This window comes from Lampris incognitus, chromosome 1 (genome assembly GCF_029633865.1).
Source record: "Lampris incognitus isolate fLamInc1 chromosome 1, fLamInc1.hap2, whole genome shotgun sequence".
Lineage (NCBI taxonomy): Eukaryota > Metazoa > Chordata > Actinopteri > Lampriformes > Lampridae > Lampris > Lampris incognitus.
The window spans coordinates 40,556,249-40,583,361 of record NC_079211.1 but is presented as its reverse complement, the minus strand read 5'-3'; the positions used below and the strand labels follow the sequence as shown (position 1 = coordinate 40,583,361).

At 43.7% G+C, this 27,113-nt stretch overlaps 1 protein-coding gene across 1 annotated transcript; it reads right to left on the bottom strand.

Annotated features, from left to right (window-relative positions):
• Positions 1 to 1,416: 1,416 nt before the first annotated feature.
• On the bottom strand, positions 1,417 to 25,204 carry slc49a3 (solute carrier family 49 member 3). Its single transcript, XM_056286636.1, has 10 exons — positions 24,936 to 25,204; positions 18,373 to 18,531; positions 16,419 to 16,635; positions 12,669 to 12,748; positions 11,986 to 12,123; positions 9,024 to 9,140; positions 7,955 to 8,107; positions 3,805 to 3,962; positions 3,433 to 3,536; positions 1,417 to 1,713 (listed from the first exon to the last, which is right to left on the bottom strand). Exons 1-10 carry the CDS (start codon positions 25,104 to 25,106, stop codon positions 1,490 to 1,492), a joined length of 1,521 nt encoding a protein of 506 aa, XP_056142611.1. The 5' UTR covers positions 25,107 to 25,204; the 3' UTR covers positions 1,417 to 1,489.
• Between the last annotated feature and the right edge of the window lie 1,909 nt (positions 25,205 to 27,113).

Sequence of the window (27,113 nt, the reverse complement as noted above, 5' to 3'; positions counted from 1 at the left end):
GAAAACACGTTAAAGCAGCTGCAACAGAAGCAAAGGGAAACGTCAAGGCTGACCGTATGAATGGAGAAAACAGACAGGCTCTTTCTAGGTGGAGAAAGCATCAGTCGGAGAGGGGAATTCGTACCTGGGTAGATAAACAAGAAAATGTGGGTTTACCTCCGACTTGGCCATGGAAAACAAATGAAGGGGCGACAATAGTAGAATGATGTTTTACGCCTGTTCACTTGGTTTCATGCAATTCAGTAGTTGGATGGCGGTAATACCCCATATTCACCAACCATAAAAAAAAAATGCAGCCAAAGCAGCTTTCAAAATGTTCCCCCAGACAAACTGCAAAGGTTTTATGAGGTAGGAAATGCATTCATTGTGTTTGTTAGACCTTAAGGACACTCACAATGTGTGTTGGTGTGAACCTTTAAACAAAAAGGATGATCACAAGGAAGAAAGACCCCGTTAAGACACCCTTAAAAGGACTCTTGCAGGGCATCCTGGCAGCTCAGCCAGATGGGTCTGTACCGTGTAATGTATGTTCAGGCCCCATCTACTCTTGCTTGCAGCTCCCTCGAGTCAATTTCTGTTTGTATAGTGCGAAATTAATTCAGTACCAGAGGGCTTTACAGTCATATTACACTCTCCAACAGGTGGAAACTGAATCGGTGCAATGTACAACATCCCCTAGACTCAGACCCTCGACTGAGATGAGGAAAAGACCTTGTCAGGAAATGAAAGGGAAAAACCTCAAGAGCATCTGAGGAGGGATTCCTCTTCCAGGATGGACAGAGGGGCACTAGGTGCCGAGTAGACGAGCAGTATCAGACATTTCTCATCCGAGGAGAAGCAAATACAAATATTACATTCCCTGTTACGAACAGGGGCAAACTACTTTGTTTTATCTGACCGATATAATTCGGAAATGTGGTAGCTTGAGTACCTGACGCAAAAGGTGAAGAAACAGGAAAAAAAGAGAGGATGAGAGGCCGCTGGTCTGAGTTCAGTCCATTCTCCTTTCTTGATTGTCTATCAGAATAAGTCGATCTGTTTTCCTCTTTGTCTCCCCATCCACTCCCTCCGCCTCCCACGGCCGATTCCTCGCCATGATCACCGTCCAGTTCCTCTCACTGTCCTTGGTTTGTGTTGTCTTTTTTTTTTCTTCTTCCCCAGAGGCCTTCTCAAGGGCCACGTCAGTCTGGGTTATCTCCTTTTCCTTCCTCAATTTGACTTTTTAACTCTTTCTTAAAGCATTGCACTTTGTGCCACCTGTCGATTCTTTTGTCTTTTAATGAAATGTTGTGCTTGTATTTTATATATATATATATATATATATATATATATATATATATATATATATATATATATATATATATATATATATATTGCACTTGTTTGGCGGATGGTCAGTTGACCCGAGGCTTAAAAAAAAATATTGGGGACAAATTTTCTTCTCTGGGTCAAGGGGAATTCCACCGGCTGGTTTGCTAAGTTGACAATGTCAAGCTGACAATGAAACCTGAGGGCTGTTTCCCTCATTGTGTTCCCTTTCCTGGTACTGTGCCTCTGTGCCAGGCGAACAGTCCCTAATGGATAGCCCGTTGGTTTGTTTGGTCCCCTGGGTGGCTTCAGCCTCCGCCTCCAGTCGCTTGTACGTCGTACTAAAGAGAATATTGAAGCCACAGGTGAACACACTGCACAGGCCCGCCATCACCAGCACAGACACTGCAATGAACACACACACACACACACACACACACACACACACACACACACACACACACACACACACACACACACAGTGACTTAAGCGAACTAGCCTAGGCACCATTGTATGTGTTGTGTGTGTGTGTGTATGTGTAGATAAGAACAGGATAAATCCTTTAGTCAGTCCTACACAGGATCACAACAAAGGATTAGGGAAGAGAGAGTGGCAATTTAATGGCCAACCACCTCCAGCTTTCTAGAATTAGCATTATAGCCTATGCTTCTGTCGAAAAGTAATGATAATACCCACCTACACACATACACACTCCCTATAAATAAATATAGATATGTTTAGAGAGCAGAAAGAAAGGCTGAGGTTCCATTTTCAGGTACTCCAAAGGTTCGAAAGCTAAACACGGCATGGTGGCTCGGTACATCCCAAACAAGCAAAATCCACCTGTGAAACTTAATATTCCTTTCGAATGAAACTCGTTACATATTGCTGTCTGTAAAAGTCAAATATTTATCAAGATCAAGACTGTTGTCTTGGGCATCGGGGTGGCGTGGTGGTCTATTCTGTTGCCTACCAACATGGGGATTGTCTGTTCGAATCCCCTTGTTACCTCCAGCTTGGTCGGGCGTCCCTACAGACACAATTGACCGTGTCTGCAGGTGGGAAGCTGGATGTGGGTATGTGTCCTGGTCGCTGCACTAGTGCCTCCTCTGGTCGGTCGGGGCGCTTGTTCAGGAGGGTGGGGGAACTGGGGGGGAATAGCATGATCCTCCCATGCAATACGTGCCCCTGGCGAAACTCCTCACTGTCAGGTGAAAAGAAGCAGCTGGCGACTCCACATGTATCAGAGGAGGCATGTGGTAGTCTGCAGCCCTCCCCGGATCGGCAGAGGGGGTGGAGCAGCGACCGTGACAGCTCAGAAGAGTGGGGTAATTGGCCAAGCACAATTGGGGAGAAAAAGGGGGGGATGTAAAAAAAAAAAGACTTGTCAAGATTTTGTTGAGGATTAACATCTTTCATGGCTTATATAATCATTTTATTTTCATATTCTCCTGCCTTTTGTTTTGTGAAAGTGTCAGTATATTAACTGGTGGAAATATCTCAGTAATATATGATTCTGTTGTCTCATTTTGTAATCAAAAATCCACTGAAATTACCACCCTGCCAGAGGCGTTGGCATCATGCAGATGTTTTGTTTGCAATATGACAGCGGTACGAGAGTAAGCAGGGTGCAGTTTGATTATGAACAGGAAGAGATGAGATACTACAAGAGAAAATGATTTTGTTCCTTCTGTCTGCAGCGTTCAGGTAAACTGTGGCCTTTGTGTGCTTTAAGAAAATGGATACGAATCCCACCAGACCTCCACAAATGCTCCTCTGGCTATAAGTGCAGTGTTGACGTTATGTGTGGCTCAGTGGGTGAGCACATGACAAAAATCTGCTGGGCTGAGCTTTCTAATCCATCTGGGGCATTAGTGGGGCCATATTGCACTGAAACTACCCTGGTTAGGATTTCTGTTCTTTGTGCAGCTCAACTGGTACAGCATAACACTACCACAGGGGTAAGGGGGTCTATTCTTTGTGTAGCTTGGCTTGAAAATTGCCAGGCTTATGGGCTCCAATCCCACTGAGGCCACTCGTGCTAAAATTGTACATATAATTACAGTGGACGGGTTGTATTGGTAAAAGTATAGGTTATGGTATAGTTAGATTAGGCTACCTACCCCTCCAACTCAAGTCTGCTGTCGAACAGGTGGAGAAAGGTACGTCGGTTATTGGTTTGGTCAGTGTCTGAACGAGGATTATGTATAACACAGACTGAATCTGTCTGGGAGACACAAGAAAGCCACACGGAAAGAGTCATGAATGACGTGAACAGGAAGTCTCAGATTTATCATTTTCTACATTTAAACCATGTTTAGTTTTAGCGCTTCATAGATTTAAAATTCCACATATTTAACAACTATAACAAAAAAGGGCTGTGTGTTTCCAGTCTGGGTAATTACAGCTCTTATATTTCCTAGAAATAAAATAAAATGTTCCTGATTCTCTGTACTACACAGTGAGCATATACTATCATACTGAGATGGTGATACCCTGAAATGAAGATGAGTCCGGCCGACGTTGCCTCTCCCACAGGATAGGAACACTCGACAGAAAGCTCCATGGCTATGGGATAAATGGAGAACCCGAAAAAGCCAAAGAGAGAGCAGACGACGGCCACAGCAGCTTTCTGCCCTCGCATCTGAGAGACCTGACAGAAGGGAGAGCACACACAGGAGCAGCGGCTCTTCACAAGGTGTCCACATGATGCAATGTACAGCTCTTCTTACATCGAACATGACCATTTAAACTTGCCTGGGTCATTCACAGTATGTAGAGTTTAACCCCTGATTCAGATTCTTTATATGTGATATCCTTCATTACTTCCTCAAAGGGGAAATATTTTTCTTTTCCTGGTTTGATGATGTGGTAAGCCAGCTGGTGCCACACACAGAGCATGTAGGGGTTAAATATCTTGCAAACTTATCTAAAACTAGGGGACAACATTACTAACTACAAGGCCAACCAGGTAACCACCGACATCACCAACCACCAGGCCAACCTGCGACCCTGAATGTAGTGAATGTGCGGGGTGGGGGGGGCACACTTTCATGTGCAGCTTACAGGGGTTTACCACATGCATACTTGCAATCTTAAGAATGACTCCTGAAACTTTCTGTCTCGTCTTCCTTACGTTATACAGTGACTTGCAAAAGTATTCAACCCCCTTGACAGTCATCACTAATTTCTGGATTATAAAAGATACTCACACATCAGTTCCTGGACAATATTATTGTTGTGAACTCATAAGCTCTAACAGCATGTTCCCAAAGCCAAAATAAGTTATGTTTCGCTGACATTTTTAAAAATAAATTAAAAACTAAAATATAGCGCATGCATAAGTATTCAACCCCCACATATAAAGACTTTGTAGAGTACCATTTTGCTGCCGTAACAGCCATGATTCTCTTGGGGTAAGTATGTACAAGCTTTGCACATTCTTCTGGAGTAATTTTTGTCCATTCTTCTTGGCAGACTTTGTACAGGTCTTGCAGATTGATGGGATGGCGCCGCTGGACTGCGATTTTCAGTTTGTGTCACAGATTTTCAATGGGGTTGAGGTCCGGACTTTAATTTGGCCACTCAAAAACATTCACCTTTTTGTTGCTGAGCCATGCCATTGTTGCTTCAGCCTTGTGCTTAGGATCACAGTCCTGCTGGAAGGTGGACCTTCTCCCAAGCTTCAGTTTTATGGCAGACTACACAGGTTTTCTTCCAATATTTCCCTGTATGTAGCTCCATCCATTCTTCCCTCAATTTGAACAAGGTTCCTAGTGCTGACAGATGAAAAGCAACCCCATAGCATTATGCTGCCACCACCATGCTTCACAGTAGGGAGGGTATTTTTTGGGGCATGAGCAGTACTAGATTTGCGCCACACATAAAACTTTTTGAGTTTCGGCCAAAAAACTCAACTTTCATCTCATTTGACCACAAAACCTTTACCCACATCGTAACTGGATCTCTCTCATGCTTGGTAGCAAACTCCAAGCATGCTTTTATATGCATAGTTTTGAGCAACAGCTTCTTTCTTGCCCCCCCCATACAGACCAGATTTATGGAGAGCCCGCGATATGGTCAACTCATGCACATTTACTCCAGTTTCAGCCACTGAACTCTGGAGCTCCTACAACGTGACTGCAGGATCATCTGTGGCTTTCCTCACCTGACCACGTCTTGCTTGGTCACTTAGCTTTGAGGGACGGCCTGTCCTACAAAGCATCTGGGTGGTGTGATACAGCTTCCACTTTCTGACAATGGATCCAACAGTGTTCTGTGGGACATCCAAACACTTGGACATTGTTTTATATCCTTTTCCCACCTTCTGCATTTTAACCACTTCGTTTCTTACTTCAGTATTATGCTCCTTTGTCTTCATTTTCTGATGGAGTTCACACCCGGCTAATGAACTTTACACAGAGTGCTTTTTATAAGTGGCGGCTGGTGCTAAAAAACGTTTTTTTTTGGGGGGGGGGCACAATTTACCTTGGCGCAGCACACCTGACAGCTGCTTTAATGTCCACACAGCCACAGAGCTATTCAGAAGAACAATGTAGCCTATAGATTTTATCAGGGTTCGTAGACGGTGGATGATTGACAGTCGAGATGAGGCGTCGTGGTGGGTGTGAACATGATTGACAGTCGTGACAACTGTCCAATCACATTAGATCAAAAAACATTAAAACAATTACCAATTGGCTGCCAATAAAGGGGGGGGGGGTGTCTGGGGCACACAGAACTGCGCCCCATGGAAAATCTGAAGAAACTAATTAGACAGCAGCCTCAGGTCACCTGCTCGCCAAAAGTTTGAGGGCTTACATAAGGTATCATTTGGCCAGCGCCCCTCATCCAGGATGTGTATGTATTCAGACAGAAATCAACCAAATACCATTTGGAACCAATATTGAATGGCTGCTGACAGGCGCTCACAGACTGAAAAATACTTTTATTTTGTAATTATTTGCATTATACAACTAAATTATATTTAACATTTTTAAGTAGATTTTCATCTCTTGATGTCTGAAGGGGGTGGCGCCCCAGTACCCTGTACTGGCCGCGATATTATGAACCCTACATAGCCCTCGCCAAAATCCCGTACCCTGTCCCAAATCTCGCGAACGGACGCCGGATTTCCGCTGCGTTGCTAAGGAAACAATCAACTATCAACTCGGTGCGAAGCAAAGCTAACGTTAGCTACCTTCAATTTTGTAATTTTGTATTTTTCGCAATTTTGGACAGCTGGCTGCTTTTGTAATTTTGGACTGCTGGCTGTCAACAACAGAACGGAGGTAAGTAACGTTAGTTGTCTGAACATGAACATATATCTAATAAATAGACTTTCTCACATTTAAGAAAGCTGATCAGTAAGTTGTTACCTGTGTATAAATGTAAAAGTCATATTACTACAATATAGGAGCTCGTTTTGTTTGTAGTCATGATAAGGGGTGAAGTATCCTATGCTCAAACGTGGAGCAAGCAAAGATTGAGTTAAAAACGTTAATGTTGATTGTGGATAACTTAGACAGGTTAAATTGTGGGTGTACAGCGTTTCCTTGATGAGCGCTAACCCCATAACAACATATTTTCGCGTTGCTACGGTGGCGCACACGTGACAAAGCCAGAAACGGGATTTTGGCGAGGCCTATGTAGGGTTCATAATATCGCGTACTGGCCAGCTGCCACTGCTTTCTATACCCATAAACGAGACCATTACGTTAATATCTTACAGGTGCACACTAATTATGTCCAATTGTGTTTACCTGAGTTTGTTTTAGAAATAATTTGTCACTTGTGTAAACTTGGAGCTTTCAGAGCCCAAGGGGTTGAATACTTATGCAAGCACTATATTTTAGTTTTAAATCTATTGATAAAAAGTCAGCAAAACATAACTTAATTCGGCTTTGGGAACATGCTGTTAATGCTTATGAGTTTACAAAAATAATATTGTTCAAGAACAGATGTGTGAGTATCTTTTATAGTCCAGAAATTGTGTTGACTGTCAAGGGGGCTGAATACTTTTGCAAGGCACTGTAGTACACATGCACTGTGACATTTGAGATGGGACAAGCATTGATTATTTTATATGAAATAATTAATTGTTGATCTGGCGGCCTGTCCAGGGTGTCTCCCTGCCTGTGGCCCAATGACTGCTGGATAGGCTCCAGCATCCCCATGACCCTGAGAGCAGGATAAGCAGTTCGGATAATGGATGGATGGATGGATTTATTATTAACCATTGTGCCAAGCCCATTGTGTCCAACTAAATGCTATAAGTGAGAAGGTAAAGAGTCAAAGGAATGTACTTTGTGTAAAAGTTCAGCCCTAGTACTCTCTGATATACAATGAACGCACTTCTCAGTTTTGGTTGTTATTCTGTTACACATTGTTAGTAGGTACATTACCTGAAAGTGCCACAATCAATGTTGAAGAAACGGTTTACATTAACCCCTTTAATTGTATTTTTCACAGGGCCCCTTTTTCTCTTATTTTACCAGGTAAGAAGTGCTTACCTTCCTTATATACTATGGATGCCATGGTTTTGCTCTAAAGCCTTTTCAGATTTCCAAGAAAACCAATACACTATATGAGTAGTGGACTTCTCTTGCTCCTCTTAATCTATTCAACCCCAACCCTCGTTCTCACCAATGAGAAGGCGATGCATGCCAGAGCGCTGAAGCTCATATTGACCTTGGTGGCTTCAATAAACTTTTTGGTCTTGTCGACATACAGACCCAGGATGCCGGCCCCCACGACACCAAAGATGATGAAGAGAGCACCACACAAGCCAGCAAAGTCCTGCCACAAGATGAGGATATGTTAAAAGGGAAACAATCACAATTTTCAACTCTATATATAGATATGTCGTAAAGATAACAATCCATTAGCAGCCATAGTACCGAGCAGTGTTCTGTGTGTCTGAAATGCAGCTGAAATTGTGACACACAAACCCTGCATTCTCACACTTGCTCTATAGCATGATGGTTTGGTCTCATTTCATCTCATCATCAGCCGCTTCTCCGGGGTCGGGTCGCGGTGGCAGCAAGCTAAGTAGGGCACTCTACACGTCCCTCTCCCCAGCAACGCCCTCCAGCTCCTCCTGGGGGATCCCGAGGTGTTCCCAGGCCAGATTGGACATGTAGTCCCTCCAGCGAGTTCTGGGTGTACCTCGGGGTCTCCTCCCAGTTGGACGTGCCCAGAAAACCTCCAAAGGAAGGCACCCAGGAGGCATCCTAATCAGATGCCTGAACCACCTCAACTGGCTCCTTTCGAAGCGAAGGAGCAGCGGCTCTACTTTGAGCTCCCTCTGGATGTCCAAGCTCCTCACCCTATCTCTGAGGCTGAGCCCAGACACCCTACGGAGGAAACTCATTTCAGCTGCTTGTATCCGTGATCTCACCCTTTCGGTCACTACCCAAAGCTCATGACCATAGGTGAGGGTTGGAACGAAGATTAACTGGTAAATTGAGAGCTTTGCCTTCCAACTCAGCTCCCTCTTCACCACAATGGTCGGGTACAACGTCAGCATTACTGCTGATGCTGCACCAATCTGCCTGTCAATCTCCCGCTCCATCCTACCCTCACTCGTGAACAAGACCCTGAGATATTTGAACCCCTTCACTTGAGGCAACAACTCATCCCCTTAATTTATTGAAATTTTTTTTGAGAATTCAAGGCAAATTATGGTTTGGTATCAACGTTATTATGCACTTACTGTGGTGTAGCCGCGTACACACAGGATCTGTTCCAGTAGGGTGGAGAAGCAAGTGAATACTGCAATACCCGAACCGAAGCACAGCAGCAGGATCATATAGGCCTTGTTCTTCAGTAACTACAGAGGATACAAGATCACACACACACACACACACACACACACACACACACACACACACACACACACACACACACACACGTTTTGTTACAGACCCTGTTTGTCTATTAAAGAAATGGGCTTGTGACTAGCTCCTTATATAGTATGGATGCCATGGTTTTACTCTAAAGCCTGTTCAGATTCCCAAGTCTTAACTAATAGACGATATGAGAAGTAGACTTCCCTTCCCCAAGCAAAATGAATAAATGCATAGGAAAATACCCATGCTGAATCGGTAAAATTAGTCAGAAATGCTCTCGCTCCCTCAACAGGTACTGCTTAATATGCCTCTTGGTTTCTGAGCCCAAGGCCAAACTAAAACCGCTGCAGCTCTTTGACACTTTTGAATACATAGTCAGGGTCTCTCCAGAAAGGTAACCCTTTGTAGTTTTGTTCTGAAGGATTTAATCTAAGTAAGATTTAATCTACGTATTACTGAAATGGAGCTGCCGAGGCTCAAATCATACTATAAGTACTACTACTTTTGTCTGTTCCCATTAGGGGTCGCCACACTGGATCATCCGTTTCCATCTCTAGCTGTCTTCTGCCGCTTCCTCTGTCACACCAACCACCTGCATGTCCTCCATCACGACATCCATCAACATCCTCTTTGGCCATCGTATTTTACTCTTGCCTGGAAGCTTCATATTCAGCATCATTCTCCCAATATACCCAGCATCTGTCCTCCACACATGTCCAAACCATCTCAATCTTGCCTCTCTTGCTTTGTCTCCAAACTGTCCAACCTGAGCTGTCCCTCAAATGTAATCGTTCCTAATCCTGTCCTTCTTCGTCACTCCCAATGAAAATCTTAGCATCTTGAACTCTGCCACCTCCAGCTCCAGCTCCACCTCCTGTCTTTTCATCAGCGCCACCGTCTCCAAACCATATAACATAGCTGGTCTCAAAACCACCTTGTAGACCTTCTCTTTAACTCTTGCTGGTACCCTTCTGTCACAAATCACTGCTGACCCTCTCCTCCACCCACTCCACCCTGCCTGCACTCTCTTCTTCACCTCTCTTCTGCACTTCCTGTTACTTTGGACAGCTGACCCCACTTATTTAAACTCATACACCTTCGTCACCTCTACTCCTGGCATCCTCACCATTCTGCTGTCTTCCCTCTCATTCATGCATATGTATTCCGTCTTGTTCCTTCTGACTGTCATTCCTCTTCTCTCCAGTGCATACCTGCTCCCTACTCCCTGCTCCCTACTCTCACTACAGATCACAATGTCATCCGGGAACATCATAGTCCACAGAGACTCCTGCCTGATCTTGTCTGTCAACCTGTCCATCACCATTGCAAACAAGAAAGGGCTCAGAGCCAATCCTTGATGTAATCCCACCTCCACCTTGAACCCATCTGTCATTCCAACCACCGCACACCTCACTACTGTCACACTGCCCTCATACATATCTTGCACCACTCATACATACTTCTCTGCTCAAATCATAGTATAAATTACATTTAATATCCACCTAAAATAGAAATCGTTATATGAGTGAAAATAAATTCTTCTGGCTTTGTCTTTTGGGCCTATTATTCAAAGGGGCTATTGCCATAAGTTACCAGGCACCTCCTTCAAATTTTGATTATGTTGCACCAAAATATTCGTTTTACATTATTTTTTATTATGGATGTGCATAGGCAAATCTCCAAAATGCCCATTTGGAGTCTTAAAATTAACACTTTGTGCTAAATGATATGATGTGCCTTTTGGAGTTTGCAAGACAACATACTTTTGTACCTTTCATCTAGACAGATCCTTAAGAGGCTAAAGAAACCATAAACAAGGGATTTAACTCCCACATGCTCCAGTGGAGCAGCTCTGTGGCCAACAGTAGAAGGCTGTGGTTGCACTGGGCAGCTCCCATGAGCAAATACATGTAACTACATACTAGGTCAATGTGAAGTAGTGTGTCTTTGCTTTGCACGTTTGCCTTGACAAATTGCTAACCCTGGGTTAATAACTTATTTTCACAACATGCGTTTTTGACCTTTAAAGTTAAGTTTATGATTGAGAAAGATGAGTTTCGACCAAAGACCAGCCATTGGAAACTCTCTGAAACTCCAAAAGGGTTTTTGGTTTCATTTTAAGATGAATAGGAATTTCACTGGCATATAACCTCCCACCTTTTCCATACAGGCTGGGGGAAAGATGTTTCAAAATTGTATTAATATGTGAGGAAGCGTGAGTGAGAGTACAGGGTAAAGTTGGATGCAGGTTATATGTTGCGAGCAAGTCTCGGTTGATGGGATTTGGTCTGTCACACTGTCAAATGGCAGGGGCGCCTTCACAGCAGGCAGCCACAGTGGGCCCCAAAACCGTCTGCATCTCCAGGACTGTCTGTTGCTTCAATGTGATATTTTTATTTGGCAGAATATCTCAGATGTTTTGTGCACACACCTCTCAGGCTGGGTGTTTCCTGTGAGGTTCTTTGTGTGGGCTGTCTGGTGTCAGTCTACATGTCTGTCTTTTTTATCTGTCAGTCTATCTGCCTGTCTGTTTGCTTCATGGGCTTATATAGGACCCTGTATAAGAAGTCTCAGCAGGAGTCACGTGACACACAGTAAGAAAAGTTGTAATGCTCTCTACCTGTCTGTCTACCTGTCAGTCTGTTTCACCACCCACTCCATTCCTTGTAAAAAGGAACTCCTGTTGCTGACTGACTGTCTGATTGTTTATCTATTTGTCTCACCAGTTCTTTTCCCTGTTTAAAGGCTTTTATACATGAGTTTATCACTGCCTCTCTGTCAGTTAGTTATTCAGCCTGTTAGTCCACCCTTGTGTTAGTCTCTTACCAGTTTAATCCCGAGTAGGAAGGGCTCAGAGCTGGAGGATTCGGCACTAGCCGATGGCGGTGTTGGGGGACCGCTGCTGCGGATCCCAGTGGTTGCTAGGAAACAGATGATGGACGCAAGAATTGCATAGACAAGCAGCTAGTGGAGGACAAAACACAGGTGATACAGTAAAAGATAGCACTTTAAGTTGAAGACAGCTTGTCATCTTTAGCAAGCAATGTTGCCAGAGCCACAGCCCCAACTCAGCAACTTCACAATCCCACAATGCCCCTCTGCTGTTGTTAATTCACTTCTGGTTGTGGGCCAGGTGATTATTTTTCTTTTAATCAATTGTAACGTCACCATAAACATGTTTTTCCCCCCAAATCTCTAGCAATCCAGGCATGCATATGCAAACTAATTTTAAGTTATACTCTCCTTTATCATTCATCTTCACATCATCACTCCTTTGAGCTGACCGGTATGATCATCACTGCTTTAAAGTGAAACCAGTGTGAATTAAACCAGCAGCCTCGTACTCACATTCACATGTGTGATCTGTAGGGTAGGCTACAGCTGCTCTGTTTTACTGGGAAAACAACTGAATACATATCTTCATAATCACAGAGAAGTTTGACACCAGAAGTAATCCAAATTCTCACTGTAACTGTCATCAGCCTCATACATTTCCTAGTTCAACTCACCAGGAAAGGGATTTTGTTGTATGACCCGCTGGCAATCATAGGTGAGAAGATGTTGGCGAACAGAACTCCCAAGGGGTTGGCTGATGAAGGATAAGAAAAAAAGTGGAAGTGAGAGATTTTGTCTGAGACACAGTTGGATCTGGTGTCTGTCCTATGTTTAGAACCGTCACAATCTTTACTTTCCCTTCCTCATTATAACCTTCGATGTTTTATTCAAAAGTTAGTGATGGTGTAAAAGGGAGGCAAGTATCATGTGACATCGCTGTTTTAAGACCTAAGAAAATCTGCTCTATGAAGAGAAAAAAATAAATTCCTGGTTTAACATTCAGATACAAGATTCTGATGAGTTCAGATGTTTCTGATAAGTTCAGATGTTTCATGACTGAGCAGAGCCTGATGTCTGTTTGAGGCCCGAGGACACCCATGTTCAAATCTATTCCTTTGTGCTCTGCTTATTTCTGGAGGAATCTTTGGATAATATCTGGAGTAAAGACACAAACAAGACAATGTATAGATTTTCAGTTGGTGCTCTGCACTGAAACTGACCTTGTTTCTGCTTGAGCACATCTTTCTAACACACCACCACTAATCAGAACTTGCAAGAGGTTGTATTCCACTGAAAATAATGAACAAACAATAGTATACATTTCAACAATCAAAAGCCACATCAAAACAATAAAACTCACTGGCCACTTGACGTGTTGCACCAGTCAAACACGAGTTTTGAAATAGCCCAAGACTTCTGAACGAAGAATGAAGAAGGTTTGTTGATAAACGTAGCCGCCACGCTTGGTATTCACTAATATGTGGCTGATGGCTAGTTTGGACAATGAAAATTGATAATGATCTTGAGTGCTGCCTTAAAAAACAAAAACAAAAAAAACCCCCCAGCAATACCTTATCATAAAATAAAAGAGGAAATATTTTATTTTCTTACTCAGCTGTTATAAATTATATTGTTGTGTTTCTTGGACTGTGACTAAACAAATAGTGACACATAAGCACTGTGCTTTATCAGTTGCCATGCTGGTGGGGCCACATTGAAAGATGAAATTGGCTGCCATGCTAATACATGTACAAGCTTTTTTACATGCAAGTATTGGTAACTGTTGTATAAAAGCCACAGTATGATACACCATAATAATCACTGCATGCTTTTCACTGTGATTCTGGGTATCTATGTAAATTTAACAGTTGGCACATAAATGTCAGTTGCACCGACCTTCATTATTATCCATAACTCTTGGTGGACAGAAAAGAATCTGGAAATCCAGCGACTGGCAGATTTGGGTGACACCAGAGGCTTTTTCAGAGCTACTAAGGCCGTCTATGGTCCAAGCAACCGTGGCTTAAACCCCCTACGCTCAAAGGACAGGCAGGAGTTGTTGAAGGACAATGAGTCCATTAACGTTCGACGGAAGGAGCACTTCCAGGAACTCCTCATCCGAAACAGCACAGCTGAACCTCCAACCATGACAAAGGTTCATGATGCCATCGGGAGCCTTAAGAACAACAAGGCCACTGGTCCAGATGGGATCCCAGCTGAGATCTTAAAGGAGGGTAGACCAGAGCTCCTGTACCACGTCCACGCCCCCCTCCTCAAGGTCTGGGAAAAATAAATTCCCTCTGAGTTCAGGGATGCTCTGATAGTGGCCATATTCAAGAAAGGGGACAAGGTGGAATGTGGAAACTACAGAGGCATCTCACTCCTGTCAACAACAGGCAAAGTCTCGCTCGCGTCTTCGCAAACCGACTAATACCACTGGCTGAGGAAGCATTCCCAGAATCTCAGTGTGGCTTTCTCCCATCCAGAGGTACAGCAGACATGATATTTACAGCACGCCAACTCCAGAAAAAATGCTGTGAACAGAGGCAGCCTTTGTACATGGCTTTCATAGACCTGACAAAGGCCTTTGACCCAGTACACTGCCAGGCTCTGTAGGGCATACTATCAAGATATCGCTGCCCTGACAAATACATCAGAATATTGAGGCTTCTACATGATGGCATGTCAGTCACAGTGCTCAGCAACAGCAGCTCTGAGTTAGAGCCCTTTACTGTGGAAACAGGGGTCAAACAGGGATATATCATCACACCCACCCTGTTTGCCATCTTTATTGCCACCATATTCCACCTCATTGGCGAAGAGCTGCCACGGGGGATCCCAATCCTATAAAAACTGATGGCAGGTTCTTCAACCTTAATAGGTTCAAGGCCAGGAGCAAAGTCTGCAACACCACCATCATGGAGCTTCAGTATGCAGACGACAATGCCATTGCAGCACACTCCAAAGAAGACCTCCAGGACATTCCGAATGCCTTTGCCAAGGCATAAAGAGCCCTGGGTCTAGCTTTAAACCTCCACCCAACCAGCCATCTACCCAACTCGCCATAAAAGTGGACAACAAAATTCTTGAAAACATCAATCACTTCCCCTACCACGGTAGCCTTCTCTCCTCAAAAGCTGACATCGACTCTGAGGTCAACCATTGCCTGAGTTGTGCCAGTGGTGCTTACGCCAGACTCAGGAAAAGCATCTTTGAAGACCGAGACCTAAAGGCCCAAACAAAACTCCTGGTCTACAGAGCTGTTGTTCTCCCCACCCTGCTGTATGGAGTAGAGTCATGGACCACCTACGGCAGGCAACTGAGAACCCTGGAACAATACCACCAAAGATCCTTATGAAAGACCCTGAGGATCAACTGGAAGGACAGACGCACCAACATCAGCATTGTGGAAGAAGCCAACATCACCTGCATCATCCCCTACAATAATGCAGTGCCAACTCTGATGGACAGGCCATGTCATCCGCATGTCCAACACATGTCTCTCCAAACAGATCCTATGCTCCCAGCTGAAGGAAGGTCAGCGAGCTCCCAGCAGGTAAAAGAAATGTGTCAAGGACAATATCAAGACCAGTCTGAAGAAATTCAACATCACATCAAGCAACTGGGAACACATTGCACTGGATAGGCATTCCTGGAAGAACTCAATGCAGGAAAGAGCTGCACATCATGAAATGGAACTTCACTGTGCCGCAGAGAGAAAGCGACAGCACCGCAAGGAGAGAGAGAAAAAGGCTTAATCACCACCACTTTCCCCTGTCCACAGAGCACCAAAGTATGTGGATTGCCGATCGGCCTCTACAGCCATCTGAAGACCCACAAGTAGACAACCAACGGAGAGGACAGTCATACTTGCTTCGAGTGACCGCTGATGATGATGATATCTGTAAAGATGATTTCTATATCCCACTGATTCTCTATAAAGCTTGATACAGCCTAAAATTCCAATACATATCCACAAGATAGGAGCCAGACACGTTTTGGATTTTCCACAGTTCAGATTGAATGGGGAAGCAACTCTTGGCTGTTTTAATCTCAATTCTGCCTGAGGACCTGAGAATTCTTTAACAATACAGACTTAAAAATGTTCTCTTCTCAAAACTCTATTACTAGGTTTTATCTAGGTTGTAGCCACATATGTATTTGTGTGTGTGTGTGTGTGTGTGTGTCAGTTTGCAACTGACTGGGAAAGTGCTTCCATGTCATTATACACAATTTTACACAAAGGCTGGTTCACACAACCATATTTGTTTTTGTTTCAATTGTTTTTTTCTAGCACATAGTTTCCTTGATTGTACATCACGTGTCACACAAATATACCTTGACATGACAAAAAAATACCATTTCAGACACTACTGCTATAATCACACCTTGTTCTTTTCAGTAATAAATGCTAAATCACTCACACATGGAGGCAATGGTGTTAGCCGTGGCACGCTGGTGCTCGGGGAACCAGAGTGCCGCCAGTTTGGTGGGGGCGAAGATGACCAGGGGCTGGGCCAGGGCACACACGGTCTGTCCTGACATCACAATCAGATAGCGGGTGCCTTGAGGAACAATCCCTGATGCCCCAATGAAGCGCAGCAGAGCTCCCAACATGTTGACCCAGGACCCCAAGACCAGCTGAACAGGTTCCAGAGAGCAGAGGGGTAAACGATAGACATCCAAAAAAAGACATATCAAAAGGATGTTAAGAATCACAAACAGATGGAGTCGACCATAAAAACAAAACATTAATTCACACTATACACCATCAAGGGTAAAGAGTAGGGGTGCTGGAGCCAATCCGAGCAGGCAATTGGGCAGAATGCACCACAGGGCCCACAGACACCACATCTCTTGCACGCCACTCATACTTATGGGTAATTTAGGGTCACAAATATACCAAACAACGAGGAACTTTGGACTTTGAGAGGAAACCCACACAAACACAGAGGAGAACATGTAAACTCCACATGGGAGGGATGGGACTGAGCCCTCACTGTGGGGAAATAGTGCTAACCACTACACCACAGCACCATCCTATAATAACCCAGCAGAAAGACGTTTCCACATGATACAGCTTTTGCCCTGGTATGTTGTGGCTGTCTGGATCCCTGTTGGACCCTGGAGCCACTGAAATGAACTCACTATCCATATTTCATAGCGTAGATATATTTTAGAGTCACAAGCTATGCGTCAATCCGTAAACTTGTTAGGCTATTTTTTTATTTTTGCCTGGTAATGTAATCTTAGTAGTTAAGACCTACATGCACCCAATTTGGATGGATTTGGATTGAATTCAACCAAAATATTCTCATATCGTGATGCGTAGTTTAAAAAAAAAATCAGTGTGTAAACTATGACCTCTAGTTTGTGATAACTGCAAGACAGACAACCACGAATCTTTTTCTGATAAGCAACAATTTTTGTCCCTTTTTAAAACCCCCCCCTTTTTTTGGATTTCCCCCCCTTTTTCTCCCCAATTGTACTTCGTCAATTACCCCACTTTTCCAAGCTGTCCCGGTTGCTGCTCCACCCCCTCTGCTGAACCGGGGAGGGCTGCTGACTACCACATGCTTCCTCCGATACACGTGGAGTTGCCAGCCGCTTCTTTTCACCTGACAGTGAGGAGTTTCGCCAGGGGGACGTAGCGCATGGGAGGATCACACTATTCCCCCCAGTTCCCCCCCCCGAACAGGCACCCCAACCAACCAGAGGAGGTGTTAGTGCAGTGACCAGGAAACATACCCACATCCGGCTTCCCACCCACAGATACGGCCAAATGTGTCTGTAAGGACGCCCGACCAAGCCAGAGGTAACATGGGGATTTGAACCGGCGGTCCCCGTGTTGGTAGGCGACGGACTAGACTGCCACGCCACCCGGACACCCATTTCTTTAAAATAGGGAAAGTTCAGTACTTACAACAAATTTATACTTGTGACAGTATGAATTAAATAATTAAATATAAATAATGAATGTCTATATCACACTGAATAAGGTGGACAAACTCTTCTGTAAATACAAAGATGAGTGAAACAAGTTTGTTTTGTTTGATGCATGTAATATCAGCCTCTTCTCTCTCTCTCTCGCTCTCTCTTTCTCTCTCTCTCTCTCTCTCTCTCTCTCTGTAAACAGTTGTTGGTTAGCAGCTCAGTTTCAATATCACACAGACCTAAATCAATATTTTCCCAGTAATCAGTTTCTGCCTTTGGGCTCTTCAAATTCCATCTAAAGAAGATTTCCTGAATTTTCATTGCAGAACAAATTACAGAGGAATGGGCCCTCTTCAGAGAGGAAGTCTAATGTGCTCATTAGTTCAATTTGGCTCTTCAGAGAGGCCCTGGCTAACCCTTTAGTTTTTACAGCTGTGTTCATACCGTGATCCGTAGCCCAAGGGTGTCCAACATCCAGGTGGTTCCTAGGCTTAGTGGTATGGCTACCACCATGAAGACCATAGACAGCCAGTTAATTTGGTCCAGGGAAACCTGCAGGTACTGGGCCGACTGGTCTGCTACTGGAGCGAAAGTCAACCATAACTGGGGGAAAAGGTTCAAGAGTTTCATTTAAAAAAAAAAGAGTATATATTTCATTTAAGCATTTCCACACAGATATCAACAAAGTAGAAAAATCTTATTTAGAAAAATTAATACTTAAGTCTTACCAGATGAGTTCTCCATATGGCATGGCAAAACCCCATATAAGATGTTGATTTGACAGTAGTAATTAATAACTACTTTGACACCTTTTTACGGATATAATTATATTGTGGCGTATTCTTTAGGATCTCCTACTCGAAATGAAATACTTAAGTAATAGACACAAGGGCAACAGACTGAGATTATTCTGTATGTCATTTTTATCCTTATAAAATTAAGCCCCCTAAAAACCCAGTATGATGAGAACAAGGAACAACTGGTTGATTTTGCACCTTTCATGATTGTTTTTGGTTTCTTATGATGCATTTTTGGTAATAATAATAATAATAATAATAATAGTAATAGCATCCCTCCCATCATCATAACTTTGAAATACTTCTCTACAACGAGAGTTTTACAAAGCGCTCTCCATGTGAACGACAGTGGTAAGACAATGGTAAGACATGCTAAAAGGAGATTAAAATTTGGAAACGTTCAAAAGAAGAAATCATTTGAATCTAGAAACACACAGAAATGAGCACTCTGAAAACATTACATAAAACACAAGTCTATAAAAGTTCGGTTTGTTATTGAGCTCAGTAGCCAAAGTTCCTCTGGCCCTGTTTGGTCCTGCTCATAGGCTGAAAGTTCAGCTGGGATTCAAACACGCTAACTAAAGTATCATTAAAACAAATCCCAAGTCTAACCAGTAACCTGTGTCGAGATGCTACGCTTGTTTGGCATTAGTTTAAATCCCAGCTGCTGCTTTTATAACTTTTACTGAACCAAAAAAGAAAAAAGTCCAGCTGTTGAGGTTTATTTCTCTTTATGGTACTGGTGCTTAGACGTGGGCTAACATGAAACATCCATACTTAAAACCTGATGACAAAATCTCAGAAAAGCAGCAGCTGCAGCGTATGTGTAATGCATCCTGTATTCTTGTGCTGTTTTGCCTTTCGTTTTCTTAATTCCTTTTTATTGAGGAATTACTAAATGGAAACTGAGTTAGAGAAATGGGTCTGGCAGCCCCTCTGTAATGGCCGGATGGATAAGTGAAATTTCCTCCCTAAGTTATGCACTACCTTCACACCTTTACCTGAAACGTTAGCGGTGAACATCAGAACACTGTGGTGAATCTGTTCTGCTCCCAGGTCTCTCTCTCTCTCTCTCTCTCTCTCTCTCTCTCTCTCTCTCTCTCTCTCTCTCTCTCTCTCTCTCTCTCTCTCTCTCTCTCTCTCTCTCTCTCTCTCTCTCTCTCTCTCTAAAAGCTAAGAAGAAAATGTTCTCTGATCAAAGTAAATCTGGTAACAACAACACTTAACTGTGAAGCTACAAAGCAGGGTTCAACTTTAGATTTAAAGCTGGTTTTATAGTGTCATGGGATAAAGTTGCACACCTTTTCAAAGAAGGAAATGACTCATGTCAGCTCATGTGAGACAGGAAGTGTTCCTATCGCTCATGCAAGCCAATTCTGCTGTCATATGACCCAGCAGTCCACACACCTCGCTCCCATGCAGGTTACAATAGGGCGATTTTTATGCATCCTGGGTGATGAGGGCGGTTAAGAAATGCTGTGATAGACAATGGTATTAGAAGTGCAAACAGCTGTCAAAGAGAAGATCAACATCGTTTGTGCAACAAATAATGAAATCTCTCTCACTCTATTGGGATAAATCAGTGCTGAGACTCAACTATGGCTAGATGAGTGTTGCGCAGTAACTGGTTCAAGTTATCCCGCCATTGCAGCAACAGTAAAAACGTTATTATTTAATGCATTAATACACAAAACTGACTGATTTGGCTATACAGCACCCTGCTAAGCAAACATTTAAAATGTTTTTGCAGTCTTGGAATTCAGTGGCATAAAAATGTTGAGGAGTCAGTCAATATGTTGTCAGACAAATGGGCCTTGATCAAGGACACAGTATCAGTGGATTTTGTTGGGAGAGGGAGTCATTTCTCATTATTTTTTTCCACTCTGTTCCTCCGGGGTAGTTTGAAATGTGAGCTGGCAACCTTCCAGGTCAGCCAGTTAAAACAATACAAACCCACAAAGGGAAAGAAACTTCTCCCTATGGCAGCAAGTATCCAATAACAAGGGCCAACAACAGCGTAAAAGATTTACCCAGAGTTTACTAGGGCAATCTCTTCCTATATGGATGTCTACACGCACAACGTCAATTAAAGTGTGTTTCAGGAATAATAGACTGAGGTTTACCACAAAGAGGCGTAGCCAACTGAATGGACAGGAGCCGGTCACTCAGCTCTGAGACAACAAAGGAGGCTCTGCAACAATTCACCCTTTTTGTGGATGTTCAAGACAATCTAATTTATGCGCCACGTTGAATCACAGCATGTCAGCTGATGTGAGGCGCACAATGCCACCTCAGTCCCCTGCATGCACGGGGCGAGCATTCACTTATAGGTCTGCACACTTAATAACTTGGGCTGCTTGTGTTATTTCATTCAACCTGTCTCATGGACAGGCACGCTCGTTCAGTCAGATTTATTGAGAAGTGGCAAGTTGAGAGAGGATGACCAACTTGACCGGTGGTCAGGTAGCTTTTTTTTACTTGCTTACAGAAAGGAACTGAGGGGAGCTGAGGGTGTAGTGTTGGTTTTTAAGACACTAAACCCAAGGAATTGGGTTAACAGTGATCTCCTTTAGAGAAAGCCAAAATAATGTATCCCTACTGTAGGGCTGGACAATATGGACAAAATCAACTATCATGATATTTTGGACCAAATACCTCGATATCGATACAGTGACGATATTGTGAGGATGACTTTTGGTGCTTTCACAAAACATTTAAACAATCAGATTTTTGATAGATAATCATCAGTAATGCCTAAGGGAAATAATAGAACAGCTAGAACAGTCTGGTAAGTTCAGAAAATCACATCACTTTACTGTAATGCAGCCTTTAAAACCAGGAAAAGACAACAGTCATGCCATGTCACAATATTGCAATATCCAAAATCCCAGATGATAGCTAGTCTCATATCACGATATCAATATAATATCAATATATATATTGCCCAGCCCTACCCTACCTTTCAATAATCCTCCACAGAGGAATTGCATTCCCCTTACCATGGCGTATAGGCTGGGCTGTTAAAATGTTTGGTTTTGCAAGCATTTTAGCATTTTAATTGACGCTTTTATGGCAAGAAAAAAGGTGCGGTAGGATGCATAGATCTCCAGCATTGTGCGGTCTTTCAAAAGTTAATCATATATCCATTTTCAAGATGATATCAATCAATAATAACAACAACGCAATGTGTCTTGACACCACGCCACATTCTCTCATATATACTATTGGCTAATTATCGATTTAGCTTTTACGGTGCCTTGCAAAAGTATTCAATCCCCTTGACAGTCATCACTAATTATGAATTATAAAAGACACAGCCCAAAGACATGTAGGTCAGGTGAATTGGCCATACTAAATTGTCCCTAGGTGTGAATGTGTCGGCCCTGTGATGGACTGGTGGCCTGTCCAGGGTGTTTCCATGCCTGCCACCCAATGACTGCTGTGATAGGCTCCAGCATCCGCGACCCTAATTAGGATAAGCGGCTTGGATAATGGATGGATGAATGGATAAAAGATACTCACACATCTGTTCCTGAACAATCTTATTTTTGTGAACTCATAAGCTCTAACAGCATGTTCCCACAGCCAAAATAAGTTATGTTTTGCTGACTTTTTTTTAATGTACATTAAAAACTAAAATATAGTGCTTGCATAAGTATTCAACTCCCACATATCAATACTGTGTAGAGTACCCTTTTGCTGCAATAACAGCCATGATTCTCTTGGGGTAAGTATGTACAAGCTTTGCACATTCTTCTGGAGTAATTTTTGCCCATTCTTCTAGGCAGAATTTGTACAGGTCTTGCACGTTGGTGGGAATGTGCCTCTGGACTGCAATTTTCAGTCTGTGCCACAGATTTTCAATGGAGTTGAGGTGCGCACCTTGACTTGGCCACTACAAAACGTTCACTTTTTTGTTGCTGAGCCATGCCATTGTTGCTTCAGCCTTGTGCTTAGGATCATTGTCCTGCTGGAAGGTGGACTTTCTCCCAAGCTTCAGTTTTATGGCAGACAACACAGGTTTTCTTCCAATATTTCCCTGTATGTAGCTCCATGCATTCTTCCCTCAATTTGAACAAGGTTCCCAGTGCCTGCAGATGAAAAGCAACCCCATGGCATTATGCTGCCGCCACATGCTTCACTGTTGGGAGGGTGTTTTTTAGGGCATGAGCAGTGTTTTAGGTTTGTGCCACACATAACGCTTTGAGCTTTGGCCAAAAAACTCAACTTTCATCTAATTTGACCACAAAACCTTTACCCACACCCTAACTGGGTCTCTCTCGTGCTTGGTAGCAAACTCCAAGCATGCTTTTATATGCATAGTTTTGAGCAATGGCTTCTTTCTTGCCACCCCCCCATACAGGCCAGATTTACGGAGAGTCCGCGATATGGATGACTCGTGCACATTTACTCCAGTTTCAGCCACTGAACTCTGGAGCTCCTACAACGTGACTGCAGGATTATCTGTGGCTTTCCTCATCAGCCCACGTCTTGCTTGGTCACTTAGCTTTGAGGGACGGCCTGTCCTACAAAGCATCTGGGTGGTGTGATACAGCTTCCACTTTCTGACAATGGATCCAACAGTGTTCTGTGGGACATCCAAACACTTGGACATTGTTTTATATCCCTTTCCCACCTTCTGCATTTTAACCACTTCGTTTCTTACTTCAGTATTATGCTCCTTTGTCTTCATTTTTTGATGGAGTTCAGCTAATGCACTTTACACAGAGTGCTTTCTTTACCCATAAACGAAACCGTTACGTCAATATCTTACAGGTGCACACTAATTATGTCTAATTGTGTTTACCTAAGTTTGTTTTAGGAATAATTTGTCATTTGTGTAAACTTGGAGCTTTCGGAGCCCAATGGGTTGAATACTTATGCAAGCACTACATTTCAGTTTTTAATTTATTTATAAAAAGTCAGTGAAACAACTTGGCTTTGGAAACATGCTGTTGCAGCTTATGGGTTCACAAAAATAATATTGTTCAGGAACAGATGTGTGAATATCTTTTATAATCCAGAAATTAGTGATGACTGCCAAGGCGGTTGAATACTTTGCAAGGCACTGTATGCCAAACATACAGGACTCTACCAGCTGAGCACCTCTGGCCCGAGTTTCACTGGAACATAAACAGTTTCCTTTGAGAGGATGGGTCCTCTGGCAGGTGTAAAGGGGATATGGTGGGGCTAAGGCCATGGCATAATTTCTTCAGGACATTAAATCCGGCAACCACCATCTACAATATATTTACAGGGCTGATGTCAGCCTACTGAGAGGGGTGAGTGTTTTTTCCCAAAAAGTGGACCCTTTTATTCTGTAACAGGATGGCACTGAATACTCTATAAAGTACAAGACTATACAATAAAATATTGTTTGTAGCCATAATTACTTGTGTAAAGTACAAAAGACTCACTGCCAGTGAGTCTTTTATGGTTTACAATTGTATCCTGCTCAGTATGGTACAATAGTATGTGTATAGTGCAGTTGTAGTATAATAAAACTTATTATCCAGTCAAGGGATGCCACATAATAAGTATGACATGGTTGTGACTCCTGGCTTATCTTTTCACAGTGACTGCTGTTTGGTTTCACTGCATGTAATTGGACCTTTTGGAGCCTTTTCTGGGCAGGTTCTGTGTGCTACTGGGCGGCATGTCGTGACCAAACCCCGACAGCTTTTAACAGAGAGGACTTCTCTCAGCGGTTGTTTGCCGGTTTGTTTTCCCCATTCTGTGGCCAAAGAGATTACCATTAAGACTAAAGGTCAGGCCAAAGCAAACAGCCTACTCTGCATGTCAAATACCTGCGAGCAGGCGGTCCCATAACAAAGAACGCGTCTTTTGACGTCCGCACACGCGGCCAGGGGAGTTTATCTGCACGAGCAGGTAATGACAGATTAGTGGAGGGAAGGGGTCGGGACTGCTCAGGTCGTGCTGTAGGCACATTTTCCACTTTTTGTTGCTGTCGTGTGTCCCCCCCCCCCCGTCTATACGTAAAGCCCCCGACTACACAGCGTGAAATACCCATCTTAATTTAAGAACGCCCTACCCGCACAAGCACACAGAAGAACAACAGCTAGAATCCCAGCAGCTCCCGGGTTGACTTGGCTGGCTTTGCGAAGCGACCGGCGCCACAGTCCAAGTACGAGACCCTCTCGCGGGGCGTACGGTCCGGCGACGGCGGGCAGCGTCCCCCGTACTACTCACCATTGAGTTGGAGCAGTTCAGCAGACACAGCAGCAGCAGAACCAGCCATCTTCTCTTGTAAACTCTGAAGACGAGGAGTTTTTCACGCTCTTGGCCGGGTTTGCTGTGAGCGACGGAAACTCGGTTCTGGTTCTGGTTGTCGCCCGGGCCGCCTTCTGCTTCACACTCCATGGCGTTACTCAAGTACTTTGACGATCAAACCAAGGATATAAATATGTACGTATAGATTACTTTTACTGTCCTGCGAGTTATCTATCCGCCGACCACGTCACGGCAAACAAATCGCTGTCGAACCGGTCGGTGTGCCGGCGTCATACTGGTCCCCCCCTCTCCCTCTCCCTCGCACCCACATCTGTCTTAATGCGTGTTGTGTTACATGTCTGCAACAAGAGTTGCGATTTTGGACGAAATAGGGAATTGAAATAAATTGAAGCTGACATTACTTTACTACTCGGAAGACGTGCATTTAAATGCCCCGTTGCAAAATAAGTAGGCGGCTATGTTGCGTCAACTTCAGATAATCACGTCGGCACAGCCAATTTTCTCAAGTAAACATGGAAAAGACCTTTGCTATGGCCTGTTTGTTTCTTTAAATGCCTGCACACGTTTGGGCCTACATGCTTCCAAGGCAGGCCTATCAAATGAGATATGAGACACAACCACGGTGTGTTACTTAGTGCATCATAGCCTGGATCTTCACTGTGTGTCGCAAACGATGATACCGTATAGGCACAGTCTCAGCTAGGGACTGATGGACTTAAAGCCATGCTGATTTTGTATAGAAGCAACAAGTGAGTTTTTTTCTTAAATGGTTAATCAAAAGGAGTGTGAGTTACTCAGTTCGCATCACTCATTTGACAGGATAGTGTCATAAAGACGGCCGGTTTAAGATATTTTGACTTCATAATTTCAAGTTCAACTGCTCTGTTAATACTGCTATACAGTTGGGTGAAGAGGGGGAAGAAAGAAACCCAAACTCGAAACCACAAAAAAAAAAAAAAGTTGGGGAAATTAAACCACTCCTCGTTTTATGATATGCCGTGCTGACTGCACTTTTTTTTTACACCTTTGGCATTTTAGACCCCTTTCCCGGAGAGATGTGTGCTCTTTTCCCCACCACACCGATGATCATGATCAGATATCCAGTACCCTGTGCATCCGTCGTTAGTCAAAGGAGTTGAATCAAGTGCAACTGGACTTGGTATATATATTTAACCAGTTGCACTTGATTCAACTCCTTTGGATAACCATGACCTGGATGGATGAGAACATTCACAGACATCCGTCGTTAGCTTTCACCAGGTAAAATGAGCACACCGGGAGTGGTTTCCAATAGAGATCTTGTTTGGACCTCATAATCAAAAGTAATCTGATAACGTCACATTATTGCTTGCCCATAAATCTCAAAACAACCATCCATCCATTAGCCGAACCGCTTATCCTGCTCTCAGGGCCGCGGGGATGCTGCAGCCTATCCCAGCAGTCAGCGGGCGGCAGGGGTGGGGGGGGGGACACCACGGACAGGCCGGCAGGCCATCACGGCCCCCCTGTTGGTTAATTCAAAATATTTCTCAAATGACGATATGACTGTCAGGCAACTTGTATGGCAACATGTATAGCCCACCTTTCTATTAATCGCTGAGGAAGGTGTGTCCGGTCAGGGGATGTGAACTTTAACCTGAAAAGCATCATATGGTGCAAAACGTTTGCGTTTCGATTCCACGCGTCACAGAAACCTCACCAATAACTGAGCAATAAAAATGATGATTGATGATCGAATGAATCAATGCATTTGGGAAATACGGCTTGTATTAAACAGACACTAAAATATGGATAGACGGGGAAAGAAAGAAAGAAAAAGAAAGAAACCTGTCTGGAAAGTGGCATTCTGGAAAGACCTTGCAGTATAGGATGAGCATGCAAGTGAGTCGACGTCGACGGGCAGCATTTCGGCAAAGCAACGCTTTTGATGATGATCTGTTGTCAGATCTCGTTGCCTAAGTTTAACCCTCCATTTCGCTCAACTTTTCTTTAATGATCGACACCACGAACGTCTTTTCAAAGAGTGAGACGATCACATCGGTTGCACTTTCCTCACCCCTCCTGCGTCGCCTTCGCCGTCTGCTTTGCGCATGCGCAGCCCCGTTCCAAGAGTGGTGTTTCGGCCTGTTTCGGGAT

Bases quoted from the DNA above. Each gene is read 5' to 3' on its own strand.
- slc49a3 (XM_056286636.1), bottom strand. From the start codon at position 25,106: ATGGAGTGTGAAGCAGAAGGCGGCCCGGGCGACAACCAGAACCAGAAC. The intron at 12,124-12,668 runs GTGAGTTGAACT...GTCCTCCACTAG, and splicing joins ACAACAAAATCCCTTTCCTG to CTGCTTGTCTATGCAATTCT. The intron at 1,714-3,432 runs GTAGGTAGCCTA...TGTTCATTGCAG, and splicing joins AGCAGACTTGAGTTGGAGGG to TGTCTGTGCTGGTGATGGCG.